The sequence below is a fragment of the Hordeum vulgare genome, unplaced genomic scaffold, assembly GCF_904849725.1.
Source record: "Hordeum vulgare subsp. vulgare unplaced genomic scaffold, MorexV3_pseudomolecules_assembly, whole genome shotgun sequence".
In the NCBI taxonomy this organism is placed as follows: Eukaryota; Viridiplantae; Streptophyta; class Magnoliopsida; order Poales; family Poaceae; genus Hordeum; species Hordeum vulgare.
The window spans coordinates 602,235-616,315 of NW_025422483.1; the positions used below are offsets into that span (position 1 = coordinate 602,235).

At 43.1% G+C, this 14,081-nt stretch overlaps 1 protein-coding gene across 1 annotated transcript; it reads right to left on the reverse strand.

Moving 5' to 3' along the window:
* Positions 1-10,596: 10,596 nt before the first annotated feature.
* Positions 10,597-12,194, reverse strand: LOC123415195 (G-type lectin S-receptor-like serine/threonine-protein kinase SD2-5). Its single transcript, XM_045106711.1, has one exon. It carries the CDS (start codon positions 12,181-12,183, stop codon positions 10,705-10,707), a length of 1,479 nt encoding a protein of 492 aa, XP_044962646.1. The 5' UTR covers positions 12,184-12,194; the 3' UTR covers positions 10,597-10,704.
* Positions 12,195-14,081: the final 1,887 nt, after the last annotated feature.

Below are 14,081 nucleotides of genomic sequence, written 5' to 3' on the forward strand. Positions count from 1 at the left end.
TCCGCCTCCTTAGCACCCGACTCGCCATCCCTATCTGGCATGTCAACATCAGGATCCACCGCGGCATCGCCGAACAGCGTTGGACTCTCGACCTCAAGACAGAGAGTATATCTCCTACCCTCAAATATCCAGAGTACCTCATCCGAGATCAGCCCACTATCTATGACGCTAGCAAACACCCGTGCAGCTCCGTTAGCACGCGTGAACGCCATGTCAACTTTCTCGGTTTTACCTATTAGGGATCCGAAACTCCAAGCAACCAAGAAATCATTCACCGCCTTAGAAGGAGCTCCATAAAATCTAACCCAAACCTGATCAAGAGGAACCCCCTGAGGCTCATCTCCTTTCCACACATCGAACTCCAGGATACACCACGTGCTAGGCACTCTACACATGCCAAATTTGAGCAACCGTGCTAAATCATCTTTGGAAGGAAACACCACCTTGAATACATTCTCCGAAATCGCAATAGGCTCCCAACGAAAAGTTGAAGACACAAGATCTCGAAGTTGTTGCACCACCTGGTCAACCGTCATCTTCCCACTAGCAACAGTGACCTTACTAGTAAGAGCCACATCTCGCACATGAACGGTTGTAGTCAAAGCTGGAGACTCAAAAAACATTAGCTCCTCGGAACACACCCCATAGATGGCCATAACGGGCATTGGACCCGTCATTAGTGGACACGAAGAAGATCCATGTACGGGCTTGAGGCAGAACTCACAGAGAACAGCCGAGCATTCAGACACAAAATGACGTTCTCTCCATAACGATAACAAGCCATTTTTTCCTTCTTTCGCGCCCATTTAGTTGGTCTATCACCCACCTCCGGCTTGGTAGAATTGTTACCTTTGTCCACAGCAACAACATCAACCGCAATACCCTTCGACGGAGGGAGGGAGATGGTTGGCACCTCGGGCTGCACTTTCCCTAGCGCGCCAACAACCCGGTTGTCTGACTCCGGCTGCACCGGGGGACGCGGGTTCCTGCCACCCCCTCGGCCTCCCCTCTTCTGCCGGTAACCACCTCTCTTAGGACCAGTCGGCCCCGGCACAAACTTCCCGGGAGGCCCCGAGAAACCCTGATTGGCCTGCCAAGCATAGCCCCGGCCACCTCCAAATGACGATGAGCCTCGGTGATGTCCATCGCCGTAAGCATTCACCCCATCATTGCCCCAGCGCCCTCGCGGCTGCGTGCGGTTACAGTCATCCCCATCCATCGCTCTCGCCGCAACAGGAGGGACTGCCGGCTTGGCAGCAGCCTTCGCTCCCGCCGCCACAGTAGCCTAAGCAGGAGGACGGGAGCCTTGTCCGCTCGCCTTTCCCGTCCCTGGGATCAACCCCTTATTCGCCGACGCAATAGGTTGGGTCGATGAAGATCGCGGCAGGGGCACCCCTCTCACAGCGATGACTGTCGATTGGAAAGCAGGGACACGGGGCGCTCGCCGTTGTCCCAACTTTGGAAATCCAGCCCGAGCAACCCTAGGAGACGAGAATGATGCGCCCTGACCGGACTCCTCCTGGCAAAAAGGCAGCCCACCGAGAGGTCGAATCACCCCAGACTGGGCCAAATACCCAGCCTGCGTATCCTCCTTCGATGAGTCAGCCAAACCAAGCCCATCAGCCGACAAAACGGCACTCAAAAAACTTGCCCTGTGATCGCGCCTCGCCTGCGCCAACGCCGCCTTCTCTGACGCACGATGAACCGGATCCTTCGGCTTGATCTTATGCTTGTTCATAGCACCCTCGGGCCAACAACCATGTTTGAAAAAATCGGACAAAGAAATTGGAGGTCGACAAACCTTAGGTAACGGCCCAATCCATGGTTTTGGCCGAGGTGTCTCCTTCTTCTTCCTCGGCATGGAAACAACTCGCTGCAGCTTGCAGTCCAACAACACCTCCAGCGATGGTGCCGGGGTGCTCGGAGACGGTATTACCGGAGACCGCAATGCCACCGGTTCGTCGCCAAGATCGACGTCTGAATCTTCATCATGCTCAGCAAGCACCCAAAACCTTCCACCGAAACGAGAAGGACTCGAGCGATTACATACCTTATCACACGAAATCCCCAGATCGGAAGGTTCTAGAAAGAGCACTTGAAATCCGTCAATCTCAATCGAAAGCCCGATCCTAGGCACTTCATCAGCAGACAGATATCGCCCTGCCAGAATGTCGCCCTCCGCATCCCTAACGGTCGCCCAACCTGAAGCAAGGTGTAGAACAAGAGAACCATCTTGGTCATCCCTCGCGCCGTCAGATGACAACCTGAATCTAACCCCCCATCCTCGATGCCCGCGTGTAGAAAAATCACCAAAGGAATCAGATTCACAATGTTGAATCACCTGGATCTCACTGGGATCGATCTCCTCTCGAAGTGCCCCGCCGTCACGATGGGCATCATCGATCTCATCTCGGAGAGTCCCGCCGCGCGCATGGCCGTCGGTGGCCTCTGCGATCCCCTCGTCAGCCGCCTCGGTCACCGCCTGGGTAGTCGCCCCGGTAGTCGCCTGGGAAGTCGCCTCTCCCATGCGGCCCTCAATCGAACCTGTCTTCCCCCTGTTTGCTTTGCTTGCCTTTGTTACTGACCTCCTTATGGATTTTGCCTTCATATACACGTGTATACATTCATCTTTATGAACACACACAACCTATCATATAAGCACGTCTGAGAGACTGCACCTACATGCCTGCTGAGTACTTACTGGCTCGTGTACACATAATGTTGATGTTCATGACTTAATTGTGATGGAAAACAGTCCAGGCGTGACTTGAACACGAGACGGAAACAATGAGCACGAAACGGAAACTAACAGAATCAGCCCTGGCCTCATATTAGCCCTCCAACTCCGGCCGTCGCACGCAGTCCTCCAATCCCGATGGCGCTCCAAGACGACGATCTGCTCAGGGAGATCCTCCTCCGTCTCTCGCCGCTGCCGTCCTCCCTCCCGCGCGCCTCCGCAGTCTGCAAGCGGTGGCGGGGCCTCGTCGCCGACCCCGGATTCCTCTGCAGCTTCCGCGACCACCACCGGAAGGAGGGGCCGCCCCTCCTCGGCTTCTTCGTAACAGAATATCCGGAGCATTACGAGGTGGACGTGTTCCACCCCATTCTGGACCCTCCAGACAGGGTCCCTCTGAGCGTCGACGTCCGATGCCCCACCATGCTCGGGTGCCGCCACGGCCGCGTCCTCATTGTAGACGGTAAAAGCGGTGATCTCGTCGTGTGCGACCCCATCACCGGCCAGCAGCAGCGGGTCCCCATCCCGACGGAGTTGGACGCGGGCTGCTTGATGGGTACGGTGATGTGCGCTGCCGGCAACCATGCCACGTGCACGGCGCCTGTCATTCAGACCCCTTTAAGGTTGTCTTGGTGTCAGCCTACCCCGAGGAAAATTAAGATCGCATGTGTTTACTTCTCCGAGACTGGCTCATGGGGCAATCTCATCTCGATGGTCGGTCCACATCAATCATTTTGTGTCGGTTGCCCTGGGTTGCTTGTTGGCGGTACGCTTTACTGGCTGTCCGCTGAAGATACCATAATTCAGTTTGATTTGGAACAGCAGAGCCTAGCTGTGGTCACGGTGCCTCCAGGTACGGAGGAACTCAGCCATCGTCAGCTCATCCAGGGTGAGGATGGCGCGATTGGCTTTGCCGTTTTGTCTTACGCATTTCCAAATGTGGCAGAGGAACGTCAATTGTCGTGGTGTTGCCACATGGGCGCCGTGGAAGACCATACAAATGCACACCATTCTTGGCCTCCCTCCGGATCTTGAGTTACCGGGACTGAGAACTATATTGTGCTATGATGAGGACACTGATACAATTTTTCTATCTGTGGATGAGAATGTATGCACGGTTCAACTCAAGTCGATGCAATCCAAGAGACTTTATACAACCGAGTGTGCCGAAGGATTCTATCCTTTCAAGAGTTTCTATCCACCAGCACCAGGTTATTGTTCATCCTTTTTTATATCGTATATAGGAGTAATATGTTCACTAATAACTTGAACATGGTAAGCAATTCCTGGAAATAAAACTTTGTTAGTATTTGTCCCTTTGCTAGATGGAAGGACTTGTAGGGTCATCATCTAAGTCTTCTTTTGTCTTCATCAAGGATACCAAATCAAGCATTAAATTCGTAACTCACTTGGCATGTTTTGAAACCTCAAATCTAGTTATATTATTTATCCATTCTTTTGTATCGGACTCTCGGTAAATTAACTCCATAAAAACAACTTACATCGGACTCAATACTATTTGAAATATTAGTGTTTTGTCATTTTTTCATGGACCCTTCTGCAGGTGACTTGTACTTTAACACATAAATAGAATTTCTTGTCTCGGGCTTCATTTATTTAAGATGTAATACTCAAGATCACTTTATGGAAAGACTATGTGTTCTTTTTGGCATAATTTTATTAATTAAACATGACTAGGGATGAGTTTATATGAGAAAAAAAATTCTAGGCCATGTACTTTCTTCTTCTTATATCTACTAAGTCACCATTACGAAGTAGCGAACTATACTGATTGTATGAGCAGTCCTTGCATTTTACAACCTATGTGCTTCTGTAAATTGAGTTAAAAAATGAGTTAGAAAACGAGTTGTAAAACTTGTACAGAGTTGTAAAATTGAGTTATTTTGCTCGGGTTGTATTTTTCAGCTCATCTTTCTAACTGTCTCATTGCTTCCTTCTCTTATCCATTTGTCTTTTCCTTGGAACTGTTGTTAACTCTCTGACTTATGTTCTAGGTACAAGCATTACTGGTGGTGGAGCTGAATTGTTTAGATAGGACGCCTGTATTGTTTGATGTGCTGATGTTGTCGGTATGCCTCGCGGGTAAGAATATCATCTAATATACAGTTTGAGAGTTTGTACTACTTGATTCTTATTCTGTGCACTGTCAAGGATGGGCTGATGGGGCAGCTGTGGGACAACTACTTACAGGAACCTAACCCTACGTAACAATCAGCAACATCCAGATGCAGAGCTGTTGTGCACTGTGGAACTTGTAGATTCACACATTGGGTCTTCACTTAGCATAGCATGCAACGAGGCTGTTCAAACTGTAATGTCTGCTCAAAACTACAGATACAAAGTGGTTGTTCTATTATTTCACCTCAAGTATTAGTCTGAGGGAGTTAAAACTGAATCGAGACAGGAATAGTAACCGCCGCACCACTCCCACTTCGTCCTTCATCGGATTAGAATGAATTCAATAAGATCACTTGCTCAGACATGCCCATAGTTCTCCTTGGTTTAGCCGTTTCAGACATGCTTAGAGTTCTCCTTGGTTTAGCTATGTATTACTAGTCCATTTTCCTATTAGAAATATATACCTCCACCCTGACTAATTACGGTACCAAAAGGGATATTCTGTTTTTTTAGTTTCTTATTTATGTTGCGGAGATGCTCGTAATGGTAAGCTGTGCGTATGTCCATTCATAAGCATGTTTGTATGCTCATGTATTTGAGAGACTTCGGTTGTACTCTGCTAAAAAAATAGAGGTTGATATATGCTCCCTTTAGTCCTCGCAAGTTGGAACTCATACAAATGAAGGTACGCTCATTGGATCTCGATGCAAGAATGGATGTGCCATTAATGAAAAATGTTAAATGTGTGTTAAAAAATGTTCACTGTGTATTTTTTTTTAATATGCTTTCCACAAATGTTCAACATGTATTCCAGTAAAATGTTCAATGTATATCTAAAAATTGTTCAACATCTATAATTGGAAGTGTTTAATATGTATTTTTAAAAAGTTTGCATATAATTTGGAAAAAAGAAGGAAAATAAAAAAAATCTAATAGGAAAATGTTAAAAAATTATACAAAAATACACAAAAAGGGGAAAAACAAGAAATATTTGAAAACTAATTTGAACCGATCCATGAAAGATTCATAATTGCTCTCATAAACTATTACATGAGTTATATGGGCTGCTAGAGGTTAGACGATCGCTATGCAAGGGGTGCACCTATGTCTGCCGAGAGCAACTATCCGAGGAGCGCTTCTTTGGGAGCCTTCCAAGGTCACTCTCAAGCATTGCATTTGGTCCGTTCTCAGCCGCCGTCAAGTGTTGAGATCTGGTCGTTTTTTTTTATTTTTTTAATTGCCCGTGCGTTTTTGTTTATTAGATGGTTTATTTGTGAGTTGTTTTTTGACGTTTTGGTTTTCCACTAGTGTTTCTTAGCTTTTGGATGCGATTTGTTTTCAAAAAACTAATATTTGGGTGAAAAAACAAGTTTTTATCAAGAGACACGATGTTATTTCCTTGAGAGGTGCGTCCGTGTCTCTCAAAAACGAAAAAAAACATGTATTTTTCCTTACTCGAGAGCCATAGTTCTGCTTACACGAGAGCATAGATTTGCTTCCGCGAGAGGCATGACCTTGCCTCTCTCAAATAAAAAAACGTGTTTTTTCTTTCTCGAGATGCATAGTTTTTCTTCTATGAGAGGCACGGATTTGTTTCCCAAACTCTCAAAAGCAAAAAATAATATATTTTTTCTTTGCGAGAGGCAGAGTTTTGTCCATTTGTTTCGTGAAAACAAATAACTCATCAAAACCATCAACATGTGATCTAGTTTTGAAGATCTCGACATGACAAACCCAATGGTAAAACAGGTTCGAGATTTAAACACATGATTTAAGAAATAAAACCTTTGAAGATAACTGATCTACAAAAAAGGGGGGAAATTCTAGATTGACACAAATGGCACACATGAAGTGCGCAAGGTGGAAGTGACCTTTAAAAGGAGTACTTCTTAATTAGTGATTTTGTATCTAGGTTGACGTGAAATAGTTAAACGTCTTGTTTCAGGCAGCCACGTGATTGGGCTGGCCGAGCATGGACAAACATATACAACTTTTTTAACCTTTTTAACTTTATTTCATGTATTTATTTTATTTTTGTATTTTTACTATTCAGAATGTTTTTATTATAAAAAGAAATTGTGAATCGTTCACTAGAAAAATGGTAAAGTTGCATAGAAAAATGAAAATGTTAATCATGTATTTGAAAAGTACTAAATGTGTACAACAAATGTTCCGGATGTGAAAAACATATACAATGTTTATGGGAAAATAGACATAAAAAATATGTTTTACAAAACGTTAATCATGTATTTGAAAGATGTTATGCGTGAATATAAGAAATGTTGCCAATGTATATAAAAAGTATACATTGTGTACGTAAATAAATTAGTCATCAAAATGTATATGTCTTAGAAATTTGAGTGATGTATTATAAAAATGTTACATGTTTATATAAAAAATTAGTTCTTATTTGTACAAAACATTTACAATATGTATGCAATAAGTTCATATGAATTTTTTTTAAACGGTAATCATATATTTGAAAAATATTAATAGTGTGTACATAAATTTATAATGTGTTTGAAAAAAGGTAGATATCAACTAAATGTAAGACCTTAGAAATGGTAATCATATATTTGATAAATGTTAAAAATATATAATATGTATGGAAAAAATTAGAGATCAAAACATTGTAAGTCTTGAAACGTGCTAATCATATATTTGAAAATGTTAACGGTCTATACAAAAATGTATAATGTGTATGGAAAAAAAGTAGAGATGAAAACATTATATGTCTTAAAAAATGGTAATCATATAGTTGAGAAATGTTAAAAGTCTATACAGAAATTTATAATTTGTATGACAAAAGTAGAGATAAAAAAATCTTAAAAATGGTGATAATATATTTGTAAAATTCAAAGATGCAAATAAAATATTTTCATGTATACCCAAAATGATGAATGTGTATTTAAAGGGATGGCATCAAAATTAATGATTGAAAAAAATATAATCATGTGTTTGAAAAAACATTCAATGTGCAGAGGAAAAATATTTCAGATGTATGCGAAAAATGTTGCGTGTGATTGAAAAAATATTAAACATGTCTAGAAATATATTCATATTATATAGGATAATAGAAAGAAAACCAAATGAAAATAGATTAAATAGACAAAAAAGGGGGGAAACTAACACAAAAGAATAAAAAAATGAAAACTCATAAAAGAACCAAAGGAAACGATGAAAACTTAGAACAAAAGACGAAAAAACAATTAAAGACGAAAAAGAAAAAAACAAACAAAAAAGAAAAGACGAAAAAAGAAAAAAACGAACAAAAAAGAAGAAAAAACAAAGTCTTGGAAAACCAAAACAAAAGATTAAAAGAAACGAAAACCAAAAATCTGGGGAAGAGAAAAAAATAAAGTTGAAGAAACAAATAAATAACCGTAAAATAAAATGGGGATGATATCATCGGACGTTAGTTAAAAGCAGATGAAAAAACGAACATTTTTTATGGCAATTCAAGTGGTGCAAGGATGGAAATTTAGTTGACACATACATCGATTTTCTGTCAAGAAACAAACTGAAGCACGAAGTTAGCATGCTTGCCAACTAAAATTGTCATGGTCATTTCACCAAACTAAGCATCAATTTTTTTTATTTTCCATGTGTTCATACCTGACGTTCGGGCATTATTATTTTCTTCTTCTTTTGGGAGCGTTATCGGAATCCAAAAAAAAGAAACAAGAGAAAAAAACGAGGAATGAACACATATCGTAGCTTGCAGGAAATACTTTAGGCGATACTTCCTTCCATCTTGTGTTACGCGAGATATAGCTCCAAGTTCTCGCTGGGCTTTATATGACGCCTACATGGGCAGATGGTCCGTTAGTTGAGACGTTGGTGGCCCATATCGATCAGAGAGAGAAAGTCAGCAAGGCACGTTCGCCCAAGGCACTCCCCGTCGGCGGCGGCGGCAGCGGTGGCTCCCCGGTCCCAATGGCTTCCAGTTCGCCGGTGCGTTGCCTTTACTGTCGCTGCCGTCGACCTCCGCCGATCCCCCTTTTCCTATCTTGTCAAATCTCATTCCATATAGGAGTATATAGCATGGTGGTAACAGGGAGCATTACATGGTCACAGTAGCAGAGATGAGCAGCCATACACACTATTATTACCAGAATGCTAATTGAGTTGGAGATCCAGTGTCATTTCAATAAGCACGACACAACCAATTGTCGTGTAACACGATCGAGCACGACGGGAACAGATCCGTGTTAGTTAGTCCCAAATTTGTTTTGTCATTCTGTCCATTTTCTCCGCTTTGTTGGAGTCCAGGAGCATTTTGGAACATGTCGTTAATTCCATTTACAATGACTAGTAAAATACCTGCGTGATCTCAACAGACCTGCTTTACATGGAGAAACTGAACATTATAGTGAATAAATTCATTCACAAGAAGGGTGTGCAGTATTCAAATATTTTGCAGGTAAAATTAACTTCACACAAGGGGCTTCAGATTCTAGTAATTTGACAAGATACAAGCATACATGTGTTAGTTGATATGTAAACAAACCTGCGTTACATGGATAAACTAAACATTCTAGCGAATAAATTCAGTCCAGCCGTAATATATATCTAGAACGAGAAGGTTTGCAGTATTCAAATCTTTTGCAGGTAAAATTAACTTGAGGCAACGGGCTTCAGCTTGTAGTAATTTGAGAAGGTACAAGTATACAACAGACATTTGATTTGCTTTACCTAATCAAACCTTGTGTCCTGCTCTTAATCTAATTGTCTATCTTGTTAGGACTGTCTCACTTTCACCTGGGGCCTGATAGATGTGAGGCTAGGGGTGGAGCCGAAGAGGTCACATTTCCAGCAATCCCAAATTTCGCTTGGTTTGTTGCAACGAAGTTGTGATCTATATCGCTCTCTGCATCCATGGTACCTTCCAAGACCTTGACTACCTCAGACATTTTAGGCCTTCTTTTGCAATCAATCTGCAAACACCACATCGCGAGCTGCATCATCTGAATTACATCTTGCTCGTGTGCTGGCATGTCATTACCGTTCTTGTTCATGTCATCTATTCTCTTTGTTGCTAAGTATAAGTCTTTTAAAAGTTCTTACTAAAAATTGGCGGGAAATGAAGCCTGGAAAATAGCTAACATGCAATAATAAATAAATCTCATGCACATATTGGCCTAGCCAACACCAATTAGTCCTTATTGGCCTAAGCCAAGGTTGATAGGGACTTATTGGCCTAGCCAAAGCCGACAGGAGCTTATTGGCTTCGCCAAGGCCGATAAGCTCCCGGAAGCCAGGCTGACAGGCCTATCGGCCTAACCAAGGCCGATTAGGACTTATTGGTCTTGGCTAGGCCGATAGGTTCCAATCGGCCACGCCTAAGCCGAGGCCGTGTTATTTTTGAAAATTCTGAATTTTGTGCAATATTTTTCAAAAAGAATAAATAAAATGCAATATTTTAAAAAAAATTAGCCTCGAAACTGGCAGAACTTAAAAGCACTTGTGATTTTGGACTAGTCGTACTAACAAATATCTGTCAATTTCTCTACTTTGTCGGAGCCTAGGAGCATGTGGAACATCCTGTTAATTTCAATTACAATGACTAGAAAAATACCCGCATTAGTTGACCTGAAAATGGACTTGCATTATTCAGAAATTGAACATTCTAATGAGTAAATTCAGTCCAGCTGCTGTAGAACAAGAAGGTTCGCGATATTGAAATACTTTGCAGCAGGTAAATTTAACTCGAGACAAGAGGCTTCAGATTATAGTATTTTGAGAAGATACAACAGACTTACCATTTCCTTTACATAAGAATATCTCATGTCCTGCTCATAATCTAATTATCTGGTCAAGATTTTCTCATTTCACCTGGGGCCTGATACATGTGAAGCTAGAGGTGGAACTGAGGAGACCACATTTGCAGCAGCGCCGAAATTCACTTGATTTGTGGCAACAAAGTTATGATCAATGTTGCTCTCTGCATTCATGGTTCCTTCCAAGACCTTAACTACGTCGGACATTTTAGGCCTTCTTTTGCAATCAATTTGCAAACACCACATTGCGAGCTTCATCATCTCAATTACATCCTGCTTGTGTGCTAGCATGTCATTACTGTTCTTGTCAATCAAATCTACCAAGTGAGCATTCTTCACCTTTTCTTCCAACAGGGTGATAAGATGGATGCTCTCTTCTGATAGAGAAGTGTCGAGGTTCTTTCTTCCGCAGATGACTTCCATGACCACAACACCAAAGCTATAGACATCGGCCTTTTCTGTGATTTGTGATGTTAACCATTCAGGAGCTAAATATCCAGGTGTGCCTCGCATTTTGGTAACCACTTGGCTCATATCCCTGTCAATGAGCTTGCATAGTCCAAAATCAGAAAGTTTAGCATTGAAGTCATCATCTAAGAGGATGTTTTGTGGTTTGACATCCAAATGGGCAATCTTTTTCGTGCACTCCTCATGAAGATAAGCGAGACCCTTAGCTATGTTAGTGATAATCTTGCACCGTGTGCTCCATTCTAGAGGAGGTGAATCATTGTCATTTCGACAGTAGATCCATCTGTCCAACGATCCTTTTGGCATGTACTCATATACCAAGAGCCTATGCGATTTCTCTGCACAGAAACCAATCAATCTCACCAGATTAATATGATGAATGCTGCCAATTGTCTGAACCTCTGCAGAAAATTCTCTTTTGCCCTGACCAGCTCGATCCAAACGTTTTACCGCAATCCGTTGATCAGCTAGCTCTCCCTTGAAAACAGACCCAAATCCTCCTTTGCCGAGCTTGTCTTTGAATTGTTCGGTAGCTGCTTTCAGCTGCTGAAATGTGAACCTCATTGGTGTTCCTTGTAGCTCCCCAAACTCTTCCTCCTCCTCCATCTTATGTTGTAGTTGTGTTCTTCGTTTACGTATAAAGTAGGTGGCGAGGAACAAGATGGTAAGCAAAAGGAAACCAACTACAGGAGCTGAAATTGCAACAACTCTTCTTACAGAGGAGGATTCCGGTTTCGCCGATGCAGGCAGAGCACTTGGGGTCGTAGGTGTTACCTTTGGCGGGGGTGCAGGCAGAGCACTTGGGGTCGTAGGTGTTCCCTTGGCCGGGGGTGCAGGCAGGGGACTTTCAGCTGTAGGCGATATATTTTGAATGATCGGGGCACAAGCGTTAACGCGCCCCTCCGCGCCCTGACTGAGGTTCACACAAATGTCGAGCGCGTTCAAGCCCTGATCGAGCATCACGCCACCTCCAACCGGAATAGCGGCTGGCAACATGGTGGCAATGGGGAGGAGGAGGAGAGGCAGGAGGCGGAGAGCCGAAGAGGTACTCACCACTGCCATTTGTGTTATGATTTCTGATTGCACCAGCTAACTGGAACCGGTCTCACAATTGCAAACTTGTGATAGGGTTCCTGTGGCTGTGACAGACTGACAGCTAACGGAGTGGAAGAGTGGTAGGGGATAGCAGACAGGGACATGATGTGTCTGTTGAATCATTCCTACACGCTTGTTTGCTTGTTAGTCCATTTCAAATTATATGTACGTACGACTTCAAGGAAAATAAAAAGGAATTACATCTGTATATAATGTCGTTTGATGATTTTACTGGTGTTTCTCAGAGTGTGATCTTTTTTTTTGCTGCTTGTTTTGATGATTATAATGTCGTTTGATGATTTTACACTCTTTCGCATCCATTTTGAAAGAATAAAAAACGTACTTCTAGACTTCTAATATAATTATTCCATATATAACATAGTGTTACACTCGGTGTTTTTGACCAGGGTATTTTTGCCCAGATCACACATCTTTGTTCATTACCGATCTGCCGTATGCTTTGTGGCAACACTTAGATCTGGAATCTTGAGTCAGCAGCAGAGATGTAGAGTGAATATCACTATTCAAGAAGTACCTTCGGGTTCAGGGCATGCTGAAGCTCACAGCATGGTTGGCAGCTGCTTGGAAGGTATTGGTGGCCTTGTTGACTGGCCTAGCTATCATGCCATCAACCTTGGAGCCATCTCTTACTCGCCATAACTCTGCGGGTTTGCGTGCTAAAGAGGGTGGCAAAAGCTTTCTGATTTTTACGAACATTTTGAAGCGCCAAATCTGAGGCTGCTTCAGTGTTTTGGTTGCATCGTGGACTAATAAATGTATCTTGCAGATTGTATCAAACTACCGGTAGAGGAAGACCACACAATGCCGAGTACCAAAAATACTCTACAAAGGGCAAAGTCATTGACGATAATTATATTTGTCTTATGCCTTGTCGGCATAGGCGGTTTTGCCGAGTGTTTACTCAGCAAACATTTGACGTACGTGAAGAGCTACTGACAGAGATCCGAAACAATGTTAGGTGGTCGGTTTGCCGAGTGTTACACCCGACAAAACTGTTGAAAATATTTTTTCATCAAGAAGCTAAAAAGATCGGTGAAAAACCGAAATAGCAAAAACCCAAGGAAAAAATCAATCTAACGTGCGGAAAAAAATAAAAAATAAAATATGGAGGAAACACTAAGAACACGACACGTGGCAGTGCGGATGAGAACACACCAAATGACGACGCGTGGGAGTGCTTGTTGGGAGGTTTCTGAAGGAGCGTTAGTTTTTTTTTTTTTTTGAGGGGGCGAAGGAGCGTTAGCTAACTAGTTGCTCTCCCTTCTATCTTGTGTTAAGGGAGATATAGCTCTAAGCTCTTGCTGGACCATATATGACGCCTACATAAGCAGATGGGCCCGTTAGTTGAGTCGTTGGTGGCCCATATCGATCAGAGAGAGAAAGTCAGCAGGGCATGTTCGCCCCCTTCCTCCGTCGTCCCACCGCACTCCTCGTCAGCAGCGGCGGCGGCGATTGGACCAGCTCCCCGGTACCATTGGCTTCCAGTTCGCCGGTGTGTTGCCTTCAATGTCGCTGCCGTCGACCTCTGCCGATCCCTCCGGGAAAGGTGAACATCACCCTTTTCCTATCTTGTCAAATCTCATTCCATATATATAGCATGGTGGTAACAGGGAGCGTTACGTGGTCACAGTAGCAGAGATGAGCAGCCAGGTATCCATGATGATGCCATACACACTATTATTACCAGAATACTAATTGAGTTGGAGATCCAGTGTCATTTCAATAAGTACGGCAGAACCTATTGTCGTGTAACACGAGCACAACGGGAACTGATCCGTGTTAGTTAGTCCCAATTTTTTTTTCATTCTGTCCATTTTCTCCGATTTGTTGGAGTCTAGGAGCAT

Coding starts and splice junctions, on each gene's coding strand:
- LOC123415195 (XM_045106711.1), bottom strand. CDS start 12,183: ATGGCAGTGGTGAGTACCTCTTCGGCTCTCCGCCTCCTGCCTCTCCTC.